We start from the raw sequence: 21,109 nt of genomic DNA, 5'->3' as shown, positions 1-21,109 counted from the left end.
TGATCAGGCGAACGAGTGCATCGAGAAATAGCGAGTAAACGGAAGCAGCCCAGCGAACCTCCTTAGGGCGACTTTATATAGAGATAAACTAACGTATGCGCCGATAATATCCCGTCGATGACCAATGGCGATTCGAGTTGCCGCCAAGTCGGTAAATTATTGGATAGAAAGAACGCGTACCGTTATGTGTAGGTGGCGCTAGCGTATGTGATTACCGTTTTCTCGAAAATTCGAAAATCGGCGCCGTCTGCCATTTATACGGAATCTCCGGAATCGTCGGTACGCATCCAGAGCAAGATATAAATCGATAAGATATCGAGGAATTAAATTACGTACCTTAGGATACGCAACGAGACGCAGAGCATCGGGATTGTTTTCGAAGGTCAGTGTACTACATTTCTTTCTAAATCTTTGTTCGACGCGTTGTTGACGAATTCGAAAACTTCCTGCTTTAAATCGTACTGCTTATACAAGAAACGAGATCACTGGCGACCGGATGCGAAATAAATATTTGTTTAAATTACAGCTTATTAATTTTGAGAAAGCGATATATCAATATCTCACTGTGTTATACGATACAACGCAATGATGCAAGCATCGCACGATTATTATTTCCACACATGCACAAGGTTAGTATCTTAGTTTTTTTTTTAATTTTTCACGATAAACATTTTAAAACAAATCAGCCTATGCTATTTTTGCTGATATTGGAACTATTATCAGATCTATTGTTTCTAGCTATGCATTTTTTTCTTCTTTATTCTCTGGGAAAATTTAAAAAAACAGACGTTATAATTCATATGCCACAGAGTTGCTTTTCGGAGAATATTTACTGAAAAGAATTTGATTATCTCTAAAACTTGTATTTATAATTATATAAACATTTCGCAATTGTTTAGCTGGCACTAATTAACGTTTATTATATGTTGCTTGCAATATATGATTCATAAACATTTATCCTTTTTCCGAAATAGTTCCAATTAATGGCGGCAAATTGTTGAAATTAATGCAATATGTAAAACTACTTCAGATCATAAATTTGATTATCACAAATGTTTAATTGCCGTTAAAAATAAACAAGTCCGAATTCATACGATACGATCGAACATTTTTAGATTCGCTAATATCCCATAAAATATTGTCGGCAAATAAATTTCTGACACAGAAATATCATCGTTGACACAAATAATGCGCGAAAGAAGAAATAAAGGAGTTATAAACATTTATTAACTAGAATCTATGTACAGATTTTCTCTCACAATCGCTTAAAGATTATACTCTATTTTAAAATTGAATATATATTTCATGCGCGATTTCACTTTGTCGAATCACTACACTAACTTTTATCGTACGAAGAATCACTACTTGTAATTTGTACAAATGTAATAATTTACGTGATGCGATAAAGTTATGTATATATTTCAAGTCTACACATGGAAGAGAAATAATACTCCTAAAATAGAGTATAGCATATAGCGTTTTGCTACGCAGTCTTTTATTTGGTTCCATCGGTGCGAAAAGATTTTAAAACGATCTCGCGAGTGAAGCTTTCACAATTGAAAGATCAGTACACGCTTCACTGCAGAGATTTGGCAAATTTGAAGAATTAAAATATATTCTTTTGTGTGAATATAAAAATTAAATTAAGATTTATATATTTACACATGTGGGCACGCAACGATGTTTAAGACGATTCATCTTTAACATAGCTAAAATTTTTATAGTTCATTATACGAAATTTATCGAGGATAATATTTCTGCTTTTCGGCAGATATTCCTTCATCTTTTTCTTTTACGCACTGTTTATTCTCTCGCTCTACGGTTTTAAATTACGTTTTTGTAATATACAGAGTGTCTCAGGGTTTTAACATTTTTGTTATAACTTTGTAATAAAGCTTTCTTATCTTTCTATGCTTATATATAACATTTTTTTCTTAGTGTTATCCATAGAAAACATTGGCAGTTTGGCCGTTAAAACCTGGGACACTTTGTACATATGATAGATCTGATATATTATAAAACATCGATATAAAAGCTCAACGACCATATCGCTTTTTTTTTTTTTTTAATGTTTATCGCGCAGAAATACACAATGTATACACGTTATATATATTGTAATACCTATTTACAAGTCTTAGAGTGCGATTTTACTTAACGTTTGTCGACATTGTCGGATGCAATGATTGGCTCTTAGATGAAGAATTCTTAGAATCTCGATAGAGATTCTAGAAATTCTTTACTCGATATCCAATCATCCGATAACGTTGACAAATGTTAAGTAAAATCTCACCCTTAAGATTTATTGATGCCTCATCATCGATATAAGTAGTATTGGTCCAATATTACTTTCACATTCTATAGAACAAAGTAGGAGTTCGCAGATACTAGAATAGGTTCCACAGAACTGATCGCTGGGAATAATATACTTTATAGCAGAGTATAACATGTCAAGACGAACTCTCGCATTTAATTTAAATGTAAAGAAGGATCTTATTAAAGAGCCTGAGATTCTTAAATATTTAACGAAAAGCTATATTTCTCGTCAGAAATGAAATAATTCGCTAATCGCGATAGCGTCCGACTCGATTTCTTGATCTACAGTCAATACTGAGGATTCGGCGAGTTTCTTTGGAAGTTGTTCTGCGCGCTCTGACTCTGCTGAAGAGGCCCGGCCGGACTTGGTCTACCCTGATCGCGGTATTGCGGTGGTCCGGGCATTTTGCCGTAATTTCCTCGCGTGCAACTCTGATAGCTGCCGTAAGCGGAATCGTCACTGCGCCTCGAAACGTGGCCGTACATACTCTCGGGTCGTCTGGTGTTTGGCCCGTTATCCGAGTTACTCGACAACGGTCCGTTTTGATGTTGTTGCTGCTGCTGCTGTTGCTGTTGCGGTGGTTGTTGCTGCTGCGGCGGTGGCGGTGGCGGCGGATGATTCTGTATCGATGTTTGACCGCTACTTTGACCGGACTGCTGCGAATTCTGGCTGCTTGGTGGTGGTGCCGGTGCACGACCGTAGATGCTGGAACCAGTCGATACGCCGTAGATACCATTCTCCCGTGTGCTAAGACTCGTGGAGATCCCGCGGATGCCGTAAATGCTCTGCGTGCACTGTTGCAATTGATTTTGCATGTTCTGATTAGTGCTGTTGTGATTCTGCGACGTCTGGGTTGGCGGACCGCTGGGTACGGGTTGACTCTCGCGGTTACCACCGCTCTGACAGCCACCGTTCTGACCAAGTCTGATAGGATACAAGCTCTGCGCCGGCACCAGGGGGCCCGGCTTCGGGATCATCAGACCGTCTCGCGGGCCCGACGTCGATTTCGCGTAGACGCTCTGCGAGCGATTCAGATTGGCGCGTGTCAACGGTGGTGATTTGCAGTAGAGCGATTTGGTGCCACCGTAGATCGACTCGACGCGCTCCAACGCGGAGGGTGGTGCGCTGTAAATCGACGACGACGCGCCAGCTACTGGACGATAGGTCGCGTACGCACCGGGAAACTTGGGCCCGTTCGGTTTGTCCAGATCGTCGTACGTATCCTCGTCGGATCTCATGGACGAATTATCGCCGTCGTCTATGTCGCGCGAATCCTTCGCGGGTCTGGGACTTAGGACGTACTCGTGAAGCAGAGCCGCCACGGCGCCTCCTGAAAGTGGGCCTACCCAGTATACCCAATGGTTGTCCCAGCGGTTCATAACGAAGGCCGGGCCCAATGCGCGCGCTGGATTTAGGAAAGGACTCTGAAAAAGATGTAAAAAAGAAATTATTAGATAATTAATAACGGTGCAAACATTTAAAAATAATTCTTATTAAATCATCTTTACATCTTTGTTAGAAAATTTTTAGAATATTGTGAAATATTATAAATATATAATAATAATATATAATTGCTATATTCTCTCTCTCTATCGAATTATAATATTTAATTTTACATATACTCTGATATAATATTTTATAATTTTTGTACTGAATGAAACACAAAGAAATAGGCGAATATAGGTAATGGATATGTACATAGAAAATTTGCACTGAACTGACATGAGTAATGAACATATTTGATTTTGCAAAAGAATCTACATTCAACACTTGTAAAAGGATGGTTTCGACAATTTTTCGTTTTGGAGTGCATTGTACACTCGTTTCGGAGCAGGTGGGTCCAGGATCAAGTTCTTTCTTTCACCTTCCTGCTCAGTGTGTTCTCCACAACCCCACCCTTCTCATCCGTCCAACGGCAGGTGCTCTTTAAAGATGCGGACGTCGGCCCGATTGGAAAGAGTCCGAGAGAGACGCTTTTAGATAAAGAATGGTTGCAAAAGAGAACATGCACGACGGAAGAAAAAACACGGTTCTTTTATCCAGTTACGGTTATGTATTTGCACAGAATAAGAATAATAATTATTAAATAATCTTACTGATTTAATAATTAAAAAATGCATCTCAATTGTCTCATTTGTCCATAATAATTTTTTAATGAAGACGATACGGTTAAATGATTATAAAAAAAAGAACTTACGGAAACGAGAGTGGCCGCTGTATAAGCTGCAGCCAAAACCGCGGAAGCCTTTGAAGAAATCGAAGGTGGCAATGATCTGGATGAATCCGCAGCGAAATGGGCTAGTATGACAAACACTGACAATGCTATCTCGACTAAAAGCCTCTCGATTGGACCTCCTAGCCGACCAGGGGATGTTAGGGTCTGCGTATTCGAAGGTGTAGTTACTCTGAAATAAAAAAAGATATGCTATGTATTATATTGATTATATAACAAATATCACACATAGTTACAAAGTTACAAAAAGAAAACTAGTTCAAAATGCGAGATAGAAAACATAAAAATTATTTTTTTAGAACGAGAGAAAATTATGGATCGCCAAAAATGATCACATATGGTCTCTTGTACGACGGTATCACTAGTATGTGCGAGTTATGCAACTGCGGTGTAATATACGATGATTTTCCTATTGAAGCTTGCCGCGAGACATGCACCCCGCATAGAAACCCCCTGCGATAAGTCGGTCCCAGCGGTGTAATGTTTATATTAGCTAGTGCATCCTGCAGCCCTTAAACGCGACCCCGATGTTCCTCTCGTGACGTCCCTTGCATAAAATTCTCGTTGATTTTCTCAGCTCATATAATCATATAGGGTCGCAGAGATATGACCTTCAATCATCTCCCACGAGTATATTCAATGATTGTATTTCACACAGTTTTTCGCGAACTCAAGTTTATTTATTAAAATTCTTTGATAGTGAAAAAATATACATGTTACTGCCGCGTTATGATATAATTTGATATAATTATGATATGTTACAATCAAACATTAATGCAACATCGAGTATATCTGTCAAAAAAATTTGAGAAAATTAATTTAAATTCGATTTTTTCTCAAGCTTTTTAAAAAATGAATTAGAGATTGTTGCGCTGTAAATAGAAAAAAAATATTGGAATCAATTCGTATATTTTTCTTGTTTTAATCGGATTCTAAGAAAGATTTTTTCTCTATTGCTTTATTTTTTTCCATTTACTTATTCGACAATATTGACTAGGCCTTTTTTAATGTTTTCTTTATTCTTTATCTTAATAATAAAATTTTATTCCTGTTTATATATGCATAGACTATGCACTCGATTTTCCTCAACCAGGATTTTTCTCGAGTACAACATTCACAAGTTTCAATAAAATTACCATAATCATGTCCCCGCATCATCTTCTGTCTCAGACGCTTCCTTTGCGATCAGAGTCGAGGGCTTTTCACACGCAGCGCAAAAAACACAATTGTGTGTTTCTGATTTTAACAATCTTGACATTTAATTTATTTAATGTCCAGAGAAGATCAAAGTTTGTGTGACATATATTCGACAAATTGTCGAATTGACGTTTAAGATTTTATATTTTCAACTTAATAACGTATTAATAAATATCATCATTTTGTTACTGGCTTAAAATATCCATTTTCCTCTGTTCTCAAAATAAAAATCGATGTTTTTCGGGCAACTTGTGAAGCGCTATTAAATTAATAAACTCTTTTATTGAATAATATTTATCTCCAAAATCTCCACGTGCGTACACCTGTACGGTTGTCACCCTCCATAATTTCGCTCCGCGAGCTATTTGTACGCACGATCGCGATTAATCTTACTAAATACTCACAGATAAATACTGCATTCGAATTGCGATTCGTCATCCCTCATATTCTCTTTCGTCATCAGGCACGAAACACCCCTCTATCTTGACATCGCGGTCGCAATGCAAATGACAGTATCCCCCCCCCCCTCTGTCCTTTCTTTCTTTTTTCTCTTTTCACCGAAAGCAAGTATGTCAAGAGAGCGAATTGATGAAATCAGAAATGCAGATCATGACCGCACAATTGGGATCAACTGCGGCAGCAGACGAGAATCCCCGGCCGAATAAGGGAGAAAGGAACGGCAGCATTTTTATATTTACACGCGTGCCCTCGCGTGATAAGCGGATTTTTATTTCTTTGGCGGAAAAATCGTCCGGCAGTGTGCATTTCCCATGTGAATATATTATGCTGCGATCGACATGCGAGTGCAGGAGAATGATAACGACGTATTTCCTTCATTGTATGATTTTTCTAAATATGATTCTGTTGAAAAACTCCATCATTGTCTCGAATATGCATAATAGTACAATATTTCACAATTCATCCGTCGATTTTTTTTTTGCCAACAATAAAGTCGACTTTTTTAACAATTATCAGATGGCAAACAGCCTTTGAATCGAAAGTGAAGCCTTTAATCTTTGGACTTAGAAAAATTTAAGTGACTGCGTTCCATTTTTCCTCTTGAAAGCTAGCTAAGAAAGAAAGCTAAGCTTTCGTCATTGATGAAAAGATTTTTCCCGCCTATTATTACAAATAATCTCTATTCTTTTCCATACATTTACGAATGTATATGATTGTGAATGTTATTGCGTAGAGAAAAAGTATTCCGAAATATATTTTTCAAATAGAATTAAAATATATTTTTAATAGAAATATTTTTTTTACTTCTTCAATATTACATGTAGGCATTACAAATCAGAATAAAACTTTTATGCTCTAATATAATCAATGCTGTATTAGATGTGTATATATAAGTTCGTAAAATAATCTTGTAACATGAATCTTTTCATTTTAAAAACAAAGTTTTGTACGTGTTTAACATTTTCTCGTATCTTCGAGAACTCGAGGATGATATTTAGGTGTTCCGTTTTTCTCTTGTGGATCATTCCACATATGATGCGACTATTGTCGCAGGCTTTCGTAAGAATGGCGATCTCGTATGAAAGGCGAGTCGACTGCGTGCGAGTAGTAGCTTCGTGGGAGAAGTTCGATGAGGTTTTAGCCCGGAGGCGGGCGCGTTCTCAGGACTCGTCGTGCGCGATGAAAAGCGCGTGGTCATCCAGGCGAGACACGATGGAGGAAGGTTTAATCTTGCGTACACTTGACTCGAGAGCCGCAGCCAGTGCTTGGTGCAACCTGTGCCCCGTTTTCGCAATTCACACGAAGGGGCGAGAGACGGGATAAACCCCCAGGGTAGATATGTCGGTGCGCCGTTTTAAATAAATTTAATTCAAGGGGATGTGAGGAAACGGTAGTGCGGGATATGTATCGCCCCGAATCCCACCCTTCGTTGCGATTAACGAGCTATTGATACCCCCTTTCACGTACTGGACCACAGATCCCCTTCTCGTGGCTCGTCGAGACACGATCAACCCCCTCTGTCCTGGTCCGCCCTCTCCTAACCAAGTTCTGGATACTCCAAACTGCTCCAGGATCCCCCTGTACGAGGAATATCACACATGTGACGAGCGCGATAAACGACGAAAGCTCAAAGGGCCCAGAGATGATGCGTTCGCTCCGATACCATTATAAAGTCTTGGCTATGGGAAAGTTCAGATGCTGAGGTTGGCATGGTCAGACCATGAAATTAGGATATAGCATGAACCGTAAAGTCGTGTTGGGGAGACGACAAAGAAGGGACAACGATGTATCGTTTCGTTGCAAACAAAATCGGAGAGGTGTATGTACATCGGTCTTGCATAAATACAATATTTAAACTTTTAAAAGAGAGAAAATAGCATCGATTAAAGAAATTAAATGTAAGTATTTTAAAATACTACATTTTATAATAATATATATAAATTCGTGATCCTAGATCAGAATGTAATCATATTTAAAAATATCACAGAAATATTTTTTATTTTCGAATAAATTTTATAAAGATGGGAAAATGTACGAAATATGTACGATATAATTTCAAAGGGAACTGGACCCGCATCGAATAACTTAAGGGAAGCGTGGGAGAAATGCGTAAATGTCAAAAAGATTAAATTATTACTCGGCAAAGTTGTAATCCCGCCCGCATGTTATTATGCCAAGCAATAGTTCATCGCCATCCGAATATTGTGCGTGTCACATCATTACAACAGTTCGCCGTGAGTTTTCTTATTGCGCTCGATGTATCCGCCTACTTTCGCGTTCTCTTTTCTCGCTTTCGAAAAACCGGCGATATTACGATCGGGGCCAGGCACAGGCTGGTGATTTTGGGTCTCATCTTTCACGATCAATGTGATTTCTTGTGCGAAGTGTGCGCTGCACCGTAACAAAGAATTCTATAAAAGAGGACGTAAAGCGTACAGATGGGGGAGGGAAGAAACAGATCGCTCTACAATTCCGCCCTCGGTATTGTTTAGAGTTGAAAGAGGTAGAGACAGGAAGCGCGTACCGACCGATTAAAATACCAGCAAATTCACTTACGTACAACGCCCATTCCTTTTGCTTTTCGAAGTAAATAATGATGACACATAATTTTGGCTGTAATTGAAACGTACAACTTGATTATCATTTCTGCATTATTATCTCTGATGCATCAACCATAATTTTTTATTTGTCAGGCATACTAAAAAAAATGTCTTATGCGAAATATTGAATAATAGGAAAATATAAGAATATACAACATTTTTCATCTAAAGCGAACAAATTCCTATAAAATCCTAACTGACTATAACAACTAGCTATAATAAATCGATAGCCATAGATTTAATTGCAGAGCGAAAATGACATTTTTAATGGGCACGACGGAAAGGAAGTTGTGTGGATTAAATGAAACCTTAAACAAAGCGGAGTACTAAGCTGCGAGGTAGTAATACTGCGGAAATGGTAGGGTCGAGGGATAATTGTCGGTATCCTTCAGACGGAAAGGGAGCAAATTGTGAGAGAGCAACGCGGTCATTTGCCGAGGCTCTTAAGTAATAATGCAAATGACGCGACTTTAAAATGATTCTTTGTTAACTCAGTCGCAGCTTTTCTCAATATTAAGACACATTAAAAACAGAAAGTTATTATTGCAAGTATTCATTAAATTGCACAAAATTGACATGTTAATACTGACGTTTTATAGCAAAGATTTCCATATTTTTTGAATTTAAAATTAAAAGCTATAGAATAGTAATTTTTTACATATATCGATATATATATATATTGTCAATATATGATAATAGAATTTCTTATATTTTTCACTTTATTAAGATAAAAAATTATTGAGATAGTATATATTATTAACATAAAATATATAAGATTTTAAATTCTTGAGATTAAATATTTTCAATCATTTTCAAATCTAATTTCATTTATAAATGGATGGAAAATGCAAAAATTTATTTAACGACAGTCATAAATTTAATATCGGATCTATACTGTCTACGTAATAATGCAAATGTAAAAATCTATAAATGTAACAAATTTCTTTTGTTTCGTATTTCAGGATACAGTAAAATATCTATATTAATAATAATATATGTATATAGCAAAATAACACAACATAAATTTATATTCTTTTTTAGATATAATTATTTTAAATTAATTCGCGATAAACATACATAGAGATGATCGCGATTTGACATCTATATGACGATTCATGTAAATGTAGAAACGATGCAAGAATCTTATTGACCTTTTTAGATATGCGAAGGGCCATGCAGCTGCCCGAGAGTGAATCGCCCGCGCGCGCATGTCGTCTCCTATATAGATGCTGTATAAATCGTACGAGGATACACGTGCCGGCCACATGTTGCACAAAGGAATCCTCCGTGGTCCTTTTCGGGCGCCGTATAGCGTAAGTCGCAGTCACAAAGAAGCTTTAGGACCCCATAAATGATTCTCCTTCGTCGGGGGGGGGGGGGGGGGGGGCAATGTCGATGGGTCCGACGACGCGGCAGATGTTCTACGTCTCCGGGGCTTCGAAGACGTCTATCCGCGCGCCGGACACGCTTAAGGATACATAATACTGATAGAATAAAAAGGAGAGAGACGAAAATTCGCGATTAGTCCGCCTAATGTCTGACTACTTCCTCATGTTCGTTGCCAGACGCACAAAATTTATTAATATATATTATATATTAATATTAATTTCGACACGGACTGTAATTTAAGTCAACGACATGTGTAATTTTTTAAATCCTCCAAATTGAAATTATGTTCCCATTTAATTTCAATTTTCTTACGTTTCTAGAGAATTTCGATAGTTTAATTATTATACAAATTGAACTTCAAATAGACAGTAAACGGAGTTTTCCACTTAAAAATGTAAAAAAGAAGAGTTTCCACAAAATTATAAATTAAATAAAAAGTGATATGACTGCTAAAAATATCAAAATAAATGTTAAATTGAAGATTGAAATTAAAAGTAGGACAAAAATTTCGACTCGAGCTGTGCGGAGATGATTATTTCAATCGCAAGGCACTTTTGCGATTAAATATAAAAATTAATGCATTGAATAATTTATTGCTTATAAATATAGGCTTCTTGCTCCAGATTTATAAATGCTGAAAAAAATATTTGAACATATATCTTTCTTTACTTTTTTGCTAAATATTTTATATTTATTATTAATATATACGAGAATACACACACAATTGACATGTTGATAGATTTATGCTGGGATGTAAAAATTAAGTTCCGTCAAGACTTTTTGCCGGCTTCTGATATCTTAAAATAGTACACACACGATACTTTGGCCATGAAGCTAATTTTAAAGTATAAAACCCGCGATGCACGCGTGCATCCAATGCATCGCTCCGCAGGGAAGGAATGGAAAGGTTCTTGAAAACGAACACGTGGTTGCAACCATCTGTTGGCATCCTACTACTCTGCTCGACCTAACCCAACCAAACCGGCCCGTTTTAATATAATGGAAGTCCTTTTTTTCTATTTACTGGATCCGCAATGTTGGCGGATCTTACAATAGAGTTTACGCTTTTTTGATCCGAGAGCATCACATTGTTTGACACATGCGTACATTCTGCAGAGAATTAAGATCACCATATCTCTATCACAATATTATAATGCAGTTATTATATACTGTATATATAATATCTATGTATATACCAAAAAATAGAAAATAATCAGAGATTTGAGTATAATTTTATTATATTATATGAAGTTGTTATAAAATATTAAATGCGCCTAAAAGTTGAGCATAATATCTCATAGCGCAGTTCTCACATACCACGCTGAATTTATTTCTATAAGCGCGACAAAAATTCTTTCATTTTGTTTAGTCTAAAGACGGTAATGTATTCTCGAAAACATAAAATATTTTAACATTCTATATACACAAACAGATAATGAATTCTTATCATACATTTGAGGCGACATTTTCCTAGAACTCGCACGACTGTTTGTTTTATCTCGATAAAATATTAAAGAAAAAATTTTCGTTAGAACGTATCCAGAGAGAAATTTAGTTTAACTTGACCTGTGAATAATAAATGTGTCAAACGAGCACCGTGTACTTCGACTTTCTGTCGCCTCTACTAAATTTATTCCTATTACTTCAAGGATATCGGGTGGGTAGTACCGTAAGCTCAATATTGCACCATTATAATGCACGACATTCGTGTCATTGAAAATATAACGTACCAATAAACGGAAGGGAGACCGGGTTCGGCCGGGTCCAAAGCTGTAAAGAAACGGAATCCGCAACATCCGCGAGTGCTTGCTTTTGTGTCGCTTCTCAGTAAAAGGCGTTTCGGGCAGGTAAAGCATTCCTGAGTGCCGACAGAAAGACCGTACTACCTGACCCACCTGGCTTTCACGTATTTTCGGTCCGAGAAACGTCGGTTTCTCCTGTATCCACCACATAACAAGACCTTACGTTTTTAAATTATGAAAACTTATTTGTGCATTGTGCAATAATGCACTGACAATCAATTTATCAAATCATTTATGCATTATTCTCACAATCAGTATAATTAAATACTTTAATACACACACACACACACACATATATATATACAATAGGTAATTTGATAAAAAATTGTAAGAACTACATAGAATTATATGTATGTTGAAGAAAAACATCATCAGAAAATGAAATAAATCCAAGAAGAATTTTACGAGAATCGATTTGGTGATATGAAAGGCTTTTCAAAAAGCACGGATTAAGAACTCAATATCTGAGACCTTTCGAGAAGACGCGAATATTGCACGTCATAGCTGAATCTCGCTATATAAATCACACTTTTCAGTTTGCAGAATATCTTTAAGCAAAGACGAAGACTTACTATCCTTCTATCGTCTTATGCAAACATCTCGATATAACATACACTAGAATGACTTTTCACTATCGTAATACACACGTTGAAACATGAAAAAGCAAAAGGCAATTACACCATACAAATTTTTCATTGATTCATTTTTAGAAACTATAAATATAGTACAAGCTTTGAAAAATCAGTATAATGACGTTTCATAAGAAATAAATATTAAATATGCTTCGAAAAAAAAAAAACGATTTTTATATCTAGAAAAAATTTAACTTACACACAATCTCTCACAGAATGTTCTCGAAAAAAATTAAAAATCCAAGTACTATTCTCTATTTATTTATAATATTTTTAATAGTTTAGTATTAAAACATATATTTAATGTCAGAGCTCACGCGTGCGCAAAATATGAGATATACTGTTTAAGTTAATTTTTTTATATTCAAATGTGCAATAAAAATCTCTCTCTCTTTCGCTCTCATTTGATTCAATTAAATCTCTTTCGAAGAAGCACAACACGAAATCCTTATCTTTGGAATAAGGAATAAATAAAGGAAGTTTGCGCGTGCACCCTTCTCGTTAATTTCTTGTTAATCTCAGATAGATAGTTTCAGTGATGATGGTTCGATGACCAAGACAAGAAATATACCACCACCCATGAACGACATGTACAGCCACAAAAGCCATGCGGCGAAGCTGTTTTCATTCCTGGACATCCGGTTCGCCACGCGCATTGCGTGTGTCTTGCCTGACGTCATAACACACCTGCCATCTCACAGCTGTTTCCTCGATTCGTGACATTAGTCGAGAACCCCCTTGACAAATAGGCTTAACTTGAACCACCCTGCGACCATAGCTTTCTTTGATTTTTTGAAAAGCAGAAAATTTGAAGGAATTAAATAAAATCTCGCAATTATGAAATAGTATAACAAAAGAGTTTCGCCTTGATGTGTTTGACATTGTAAAATACCATTAGCTATGGAATTTTTTGAAAATTTTTATGAAGACTGAAGTACTAATAACTTTGTAATTAAGCCTCAAATTAAAAATCTACGAAAAAGTAAATCTATTTAAAATAAGTGAATAATATTATTTCATTATTTGATTTCTCCATAGACGTTTCAATTTAGAAAGCGGAAAATTTTTTAATTTATATATCAATTATAATCTTATGATGTTTGCGAAATGCTAATTAAAAGAATGTATATTATATTAACTCTACGCGCACAAATTATTAAGATTAAGTTAAAATTAGATTTGTGAGTTCCCTAATCTATTCTAGACGTATTCTTCCATCATTTTTTTGCTTATGAGAATTTGATAATTTTTTCGCAGAGTTTAAATTATTATCTTTCTGCACGATTGCACGAGTTTTATCGGTGCCACGAGAGTCATATTCTCAAACGCGAATTTCGTGCCGATCTCGAATGTTTGCGGGCAGAAATTATTCGAGCGGATTCGCTTTGCATAGATTACGAAACCGTAAGCCGAACTTTATTGGCGGCGCCGAAGTTTTGGCGGCGCCAGGAACTAGGTCTATCTTCGGTGGATTGGAAACCTATCGATTGAGAATATCGATGGAAAACCTCGTCTGAAAGGACGCGCGTATATATCGGCATCGTGCGCGCTTACCTAGCACACGTGTCTCAAGATTTCAATAGACTAATCTCCGAAGCATCCAATTTCGATCGGGACAAAATGAGATCCTCGTCGCGTACGAATGCAACCGAAAATTATTAAATCCGCACTTGTTCAATATGTAATCTGGAAAACGAAAACGAAGTAAATATTTGTATATATTGCAAAAATTCTTTTTATGCAGACATAATATTATCAGAAGTATTTTATGATCTTTGAAAAAATCACTCCCTTGCGAACGCAGTAATGGAAGAATCCTGTAAGTGCGCGTAATGAAGAGATGACAGTAAATTCTTCACGGATAATTAAATTCGCGGCTCCCGCTTATGTCATTTTTTTTTCTCTCCCTTACCATTCCGTTCTTCGACGCGGATGCCTCACTTTAGTTTATCGAGCGGTTTTTATATTTATTACCTTGTGCGTGCGTGTTCGGGACAGACAACGATCACGGATAAGAACGAGAACGATAGGGACGCCAAAATCCACCCCTCGGGTTCCCCACAATTTCTACCCCCGGATCCCTTTTTCAGCCCTTCGCCGCCCCCGGAAAACGTCGCGACGCGTGTTTTACACCCGCCACCGTTAGCCGGCAAAGTCGCAACAGATGCAAGTGCATTCTCCGCACTCTCGCGCTCTCCCTCTCTCTCTCTCTCTCGATCTCACGCCCCGACTTTTTTTCTGTTCCGAGCTCGACGGTATTCCCCCGAGATGTCTCGGGAAAGGGCCCCGTTGGCCGTCCGGTTAACTAGAGTATTGTTCGATTATTATTTCGGTACATATCGCGCACTTGTTACCTCTTTGTGCGGTCATATGGTGGTCGGAGGGTGACCAGGCGAGTGTCACGAGATAGAAGACGTGATGAGATAGATAGAAACACGCGCAGCGTCACTTGGCATAATGGAGATGAAAGTATCAATACAAGAAAGTATACAGATTAAAAATATAGAAATTAAAGATTTTAAATGCATAAAAAAATATGTATATTTGCCGCAATATATGTACAAATATACCAGATATATAAATTAGAAAAAAAATTGCAATTTAAAATAATGTAAAAGATGGTGAATAAATATTAGGTCAAAGATAAGTAACGCAGATTGCAGAGCAGAAAGAAATATGATAAGAGTCCTCTTCGCATTCTATTTGCCTTTATGAGACGTGATTTATTAATATTAATAACGCAGTTGAGAATTAAAATATGCTTCTAAGTAAGTCATTAAATTCGACAATATATTCCAATTTAGTAAAAAAAAAAAAAATCTCAAGAGAATAACAAGAATATGAATAAAATTAATTATTTCGTATTTCGTAATTTCGGAATATCAATTATATAGTTTCAAAATATCAAATTGTCGTATCGCGATAAGTAATTGGGTAAAATAAAAAATTATTTCTGAAGCTCGTATATAAAAATAAAATGTCACAACAATAAGTCTAATGATATTTTTTTTTATCAGAATTTTATACCACAGCTTTTTAAATTTGTTATTCAAAAAAGAAGAAACTTGGAAATTTTTGGCTTATAGTTTAAATATTTTAAAAACAAGAGTCACGCGCGCGCATAGAGGCACGCGACGGCACGTCAGTACATAAAACCAAATTTAGCAGAGTACATCCGTCGCCGGCAAAGAAAGGAGTCGAAACGACGGACGAAGAACGGACAATGATCTCCGCAACGGCGGGAACATCTGCTCGGTGGTGGCGCACCGTCGCTCTCGAATCGTTCGCGTCGTGTCCTCCTTCACGGCCCGATCGGCCCGATGCCGTGAAACTTGTCCCACCTCGGTATGTGCATGCATAGATGTTCATTATCCTCGTCTTCTCTTTTCGTTCGACGGTGCCCGTACGCCGCCTCGCGCGTTCCTTTTTCCGCACGATCTTTTTTGGTCCACGGGGAAACATCTGCGGCAGCTGCGAGGCGATGGACCGCCGCCGGGACCTCGGGCTCCTCGTACAAGGCAGGTGCTCACCTTCCGAGGTTCTCCCTCGCCTGCCAATTACGCGTGCCTCTTTCTGCCTCTCCCACTCTCCTTCCATTTCTCGTCCTCGCCGCCGTCACTCTCTTTCCGCCTCCGTCGCGCTGCCTCTTTCGTACTTTTTCTCTCGCCTTCTCTCGTTACCATCCCCCTGCACATTGCCGTTTTTATTCTCTTTCCTCCCTCCGTTCCTCCGCCCTCTATCTCCAGGTTTTGATCTCCTTCATCCTGTTGCCCTCGTGCCAACTTCTTGCATTCCTTTGGTGTTTTAACACGGTCCACCTTTCCTTCTCAATTATTGAGCAGGTAAAGTTTTATCGAACCAACGTTCTCTTTATATTTTTTTATAAAAAATTGTACATTTCTCTAGTAATTATTCATTAATGGAACAACATTCGTAATATCTTCTTTCCATCTTCGATGTTGTCTTTTGATCTCGATTTTTTTCATTGGACAACCCACGTGTCAACTTATTACATTTCTTCGAGCGTTTTAACGCGTCTCCTACTTAATTATCAAGGAGGAGAAACAAAAATTATTTCTCAATTTTTTTCAGTAAAAAAATTATTAGGTACGTTCAACTGAAACGTGGATTAAAGTCGTTCTTCCATAAAAGTCTCAACCTATATTTCATTTTTGAACGTGTGTGTATCTAATATATTTCTAATATATTAAAAAATAATATCGCTCATTTTTCCGCTGTCTTTCTGCTGATTAAACGGATATTATAAATATAGCGCAATTATATTATAGACATTATATTCCAGACATTTCTTTTTGTATCGCCATTCCCTTCTATCATCGCCTTCTTTCATCTTGTTCGTGCTTAATGTTGCTCTCGCTTCATTTCACGCTCTTTCTTCTCTTTCAGCTTTCTCAGCTGCCGCTGCTCAAAGAGCAGCTTACTTGCATTCTCCCGAATGATGCGCCGCTTCTCTTGGTCCAGCGCGTGGCTTCTACACAGCTTCCCCCTTTCATTTTTTTTCTCGCTCTTCGAAATGGAAGCCGTTTGCCCATAGGCGAAATCGAGGCACGTGCACTAGCTTACATGTATCGAAGGCGATTTGCAAATGGCTCGAAGATGTATGCACTTTTATATATCATAATATTTCTGAAGAAAGAATTAGAATATTCATATCTCAAAACATAAAAGTAAATCATATTTTTTCGTTTTTACAGTAAACGTAAAAAACCGTTTGGTTTTCAAAGATGGCTTTTCATTGACGCTTCCGTTTTCGTATTAAAATATAATATAAAAAAGTATATAATTAAAATAAAATATAAGAAAAACATTGTTTTTGCTTTAGCTCACAATAGCATGGAGAATTGCATAATGTAGGAAATGTTTTTATCAAACCTTGTATTCATATTCCGGTCAAATTTGCATAAGAAATGCGTTAGTATACGAAACCGTATATGCTTGATAGTAAGCGCTGTTTACTTTACGCGATACTAGCTGTTTCATATGGAAGAAACTTATCTATAGTCCATGGAGCTGTGCAAGACATATTCTTCACAGTTCGCAAGATTGAAAACAATTCTTTGAATGTTATGGATTGATATTTTATTCATAAAGATAAACTCGTTTTATTATTCTTAATGTGTTTTACCGTTAATGAAAAATTTTGCTTAAGACGAAATGCAAAATTACTCGAGGAAATATTTGTTCGCTTGCCCCGTTACACATAATCATCATGCGAAATAAAAATCACGATGATTGATATTATTTATGCTCCTCTCGAAACACTCGCTCAGCCTACCAATCTCTCGCCATACGAACATTTGGAAGAAAACTCGACCCGACTTTAGATGGGCCACATGCCTTCCCGGTTCTCCTATCTAGCAGCTGTCTTCACGAGACAGTGTATCTCATTCTGCTCTTAATATCGCTCAACGCTAAGGATCCATGCTACTTTACACGTCGAGTAATATCGAGACTTTTTGTTACCCGTTGTTGTAAAGTTGCTCATTGAAAAATTGCTATTATTTTATTAACTAGTTATGCTCATTATCGGTTAAATGTCAGAATAATTTAAAAACACTTATTGATGATTTTAAAAACTTGTAGAAATCGGTATGAAAAAAGCGAGAAAATTACATTCGGATTTATTTTGATAAGTTTTCTTTCTCAGGAATAAAGAGATTATGCAACTGTTGTAATAATCTTACACTTTTCTTGAAGAATAAAGATACTGAAAAGATTCTGTGCGTACATATCGTAATATACTTAATATTTTTACGAAAATAATCTTCAATTATTAGCTATAGCTAATAGCTTTAAACGGAGCACGGAATGGTAATGATCGAAAATATCTTAAAATATTTTTAATACTCGTTTATTTAATGATCGTTGATAGTCTCGACCAACTTTGCGCAAGAAATTGAATTATTTCGTAGCGAGATACATTCTTAAAGATGAACATGCGACTTACCCATAAAGCATCGCCGCCCCAGCTATACCGCCACCGCATTGTGCCGCTATATAGAGCACCGCGCGAAGTGGGGAAATCCGTCTGCACAAAGCGAACGATAGCGAGACCGCTGGATTTATATGTCCACCTGCGAAAAAAGGTTTTCCATATAAAAAAGAGGAAAGAATCAAAGAGAAGAAGACAAGGATTACGTGATTTTTTGCTCACTCGTATACTATAGCGTTTGATCAACGTTTCTTTTTAATAGCGACATTCGTTTTTGCTTATATTGTTTAAAAATTCTAACATTCATAAATTTAATGTTACAATTGATAAGTAAACGCGAAATTGATATAAAATAGAAAAATTAAATTACGAACTACGATTTAATGTGAATTACGACAAAAATAATATATTCCATTCGTTCGTAGAGCGATGGTGAATAAAGAAAGCGTTAAATCAATGCCTTTCAAGTAATAATTTTTATTAGATATATATAAATTACATAAATTAATAAATTTAGAAAATTAATTAATTTTTATTATAAATGATTGCTCAATAAACTGAAATGGAATACGCGAGCGCGTGTATCCCATTCATTCGTGGAACGATAGTGAATGAGAAACAAACGAGATCGGGTTTCCGTAGTATACGGGAACTGAAAGTTTATACTATACACGTATTGTGCGCGCGGTGGAACGTACTCTGAGAGTGCCCATATGCGTTCCGATAGACACGCACAACGCGGTAATACGTATCCACATCCACGCCGCCGGCATAATCAGTTAACGAGTCAATCGAGAGAAATCGCGAGGGCCATTGCTCGTCAACGATACGAACATAGAAGAAGGAACAGAACCATTCACGCAACGAGATAGTTGCTTCGAACAGTTCCCGACCTTTTACGTAATTATTCTCTAAACGTTTTGCAGAAAACGCGCACGCATACGAGTATAAGCCTTACACGTGCAATATGAGATGTACAAATTAAGATTAAACGAACTGTTTACTATAGGCGATCCTAGATTGCATTTATAAATTTATACGAGAAAGAAAAATACTAATTATTATTTGAAATAATACAATAGAATAAAAATATATTATATATTAATGAACAAAAACATTATAAAAAATATCTTTTCTTTCATTATATATTTCTTTTTTTTTAGTGGACTAACCATTGCTTCTTTCCAAACCCATAAATAGAAACAAACAAAAAATTAATTAAATTGAGCTAAAATAACAATAAATCAATTTTGAAATCGATTACAGAGATAATGTTTCCAAGGCTCCAATTAAGCACTGAAATATTATGTACAAAATATATAAAGCCGTTATCGTTTTTTCCAGATGAACTTCATCTCTCGAAACATGATAACGGATACACAGAAACTTTCCCTCCTGCATTTCGATCGTATTTTCCGCTAAAAAAAAAAAAAAAAAAAAAAAAAACGATAATATTCTTACCACTGATATGGCTAAAGATGAGAGAAATAGCGGCGATGGCAAAGCCGGAAGCTACGGCGGTGGCTAATACAGAGAGACCACTTCCGGACACGGCAGAGGCAGCGGCTGCACCGGCCACCACCAGACTAAAGAAGAAAGTGGCAAAGCACTCGACAGCCACCGCTCGCCATAACTCTAAACTGCGAGCCTCGATGGACATGGGTGGTTTTCTGTCAACGACTTCGGCGTTGTTCTCCCGAAGGGCCGATAGCCTGGATAGGATGGTGACGATGTGCGAGTCGACCTCGCGCGCCAAAGACTCGGTCGTCATTCTCGGTTTCGTTGGTTGCTCAATCACTGATAGGAGAGAAAATAAAACGACACGACGGGATGTGCTTTCGTTCTCAGAACATGTTCTTTCAGAGATGTGACTCTCACAAGCACTTTTACGTTAATGTCGATCGAGAAAAACGCGATCACACTGATCGGGCGCGATTCGCTATTGTGAATTTTCTCGATGGAAACTCAAGAACTGATCTTTCTTCTCTCAAGGTACCGTGACATTCGTGACAGTTCCCGGCGAATTTCTCGAATGAAACAAATCCGAAATCGTGAGCGCGGCCGAAAGAGGATGTATCCGATGTTGTCGCACCGGCAACGCGCTCGCGAGTGGCAAGCCAACGCAGTGGCGAACAAGTGGGCCCTGCGGAGCGTAAGCGCGCGTTCACCACCTCACCACCCCCACTCTTCGATCATTATGCCCGATATGTCGGTGCATCTGTGGAGCTGCGCGTCGAGCTCCTCCACATCACACCACCATTGCCACTACTACTACTGAACACGGGTAATGTCTAAAACTTTAAAAACCCTTTGATCTCTTTTTTTTAAAATACTGGATATGCACTGCTATTTTTGATCTTACTTTAACTTCGTATAATAATTATAAAATGCGTTGATTTTTGTAATTGAATAATGATTTTTTTTTGATTATAAAAAACAAGCTATTTATTTAAAAAATTATTTTATATATGCTTTATAAAGCTTTTTTTTATATTTCCAAATCTATTTTTACTGTCACTATATTATATAT

General features: G+C 37.1%; 1 protein-coding gene and 1 long non-coding RNA gene across 3 annotated transcripts; one reads left to right on the top strand and one right to left on the bottom strand.

Moving 5' to 3' along the window:
• Positions 1-280: 280 nt before the first annotated feature.
• LOC115246352 lies at positions 281-19,984 on the top strand. The gene is made up of 3 exons (XR_003885656.1): positions 281-382; positions 527-629; positions 19,924-19,984. It is a non-coding gene; the product is annotated as an uncharacterized LOC115246352 (long non-coding RNA).
• LOC115246351 (neurogenic protein big brain-like) lies at positions 1,206-20,842 on the bottom strand. 2 transcript variants are annotated; one of them, XM_029825099.1, is made up of 4 exons: positions 20,041-20,842; positions 18,595-18,721; positions 4,512-4,719; positions 1,206-3,738 (listed from the first exon to the last, which is right to left on the bottom strand). In XM_029825099.1, the coding sequence occupies exons 1-4, from the start codon at positions 20,348-20,350 to the stop codon at positions 2,602-2,604; spliced, it is 1,782 nt and encodes a 593-aa protein (XP_029680959.1). In that variant the 5' UTR covers positions 20,351-20,842; the 3' UTR covers positions 1,206-2,601. The 2 variants fall into 2 exon arrangements, with proteins under 2 accessions (XP_029680959.1, XP_029680960.1); XM_029825100.1 differs by lacking the exon at positions 20,041-20,842 and adding an exon at positions 19,251-19,645.
• Positions 20,843-21,109: the final 267 nt, after the last annotated feature.

Source organism: Formica exsecta, unplaced genomic scaffold (genome assembly GCF_003651465.1).
Source record: "Formica exsecta isolate Colony F162 unplaced genomic scaffold, ASM365146v1 scaffold149, whole genome shotgun sequence".
Lineage (NCBI taxonomy): Eukaryota > Metazoa > Arthropoda > Insecta > Hymenoptera > Formicidae > Formica > Formica exsecta.
The sequence above is the reverse complement of the archived record's forward strand: the minus strand, read 5'-3'. Positions and strand labels throughout refer to the sequence as shown.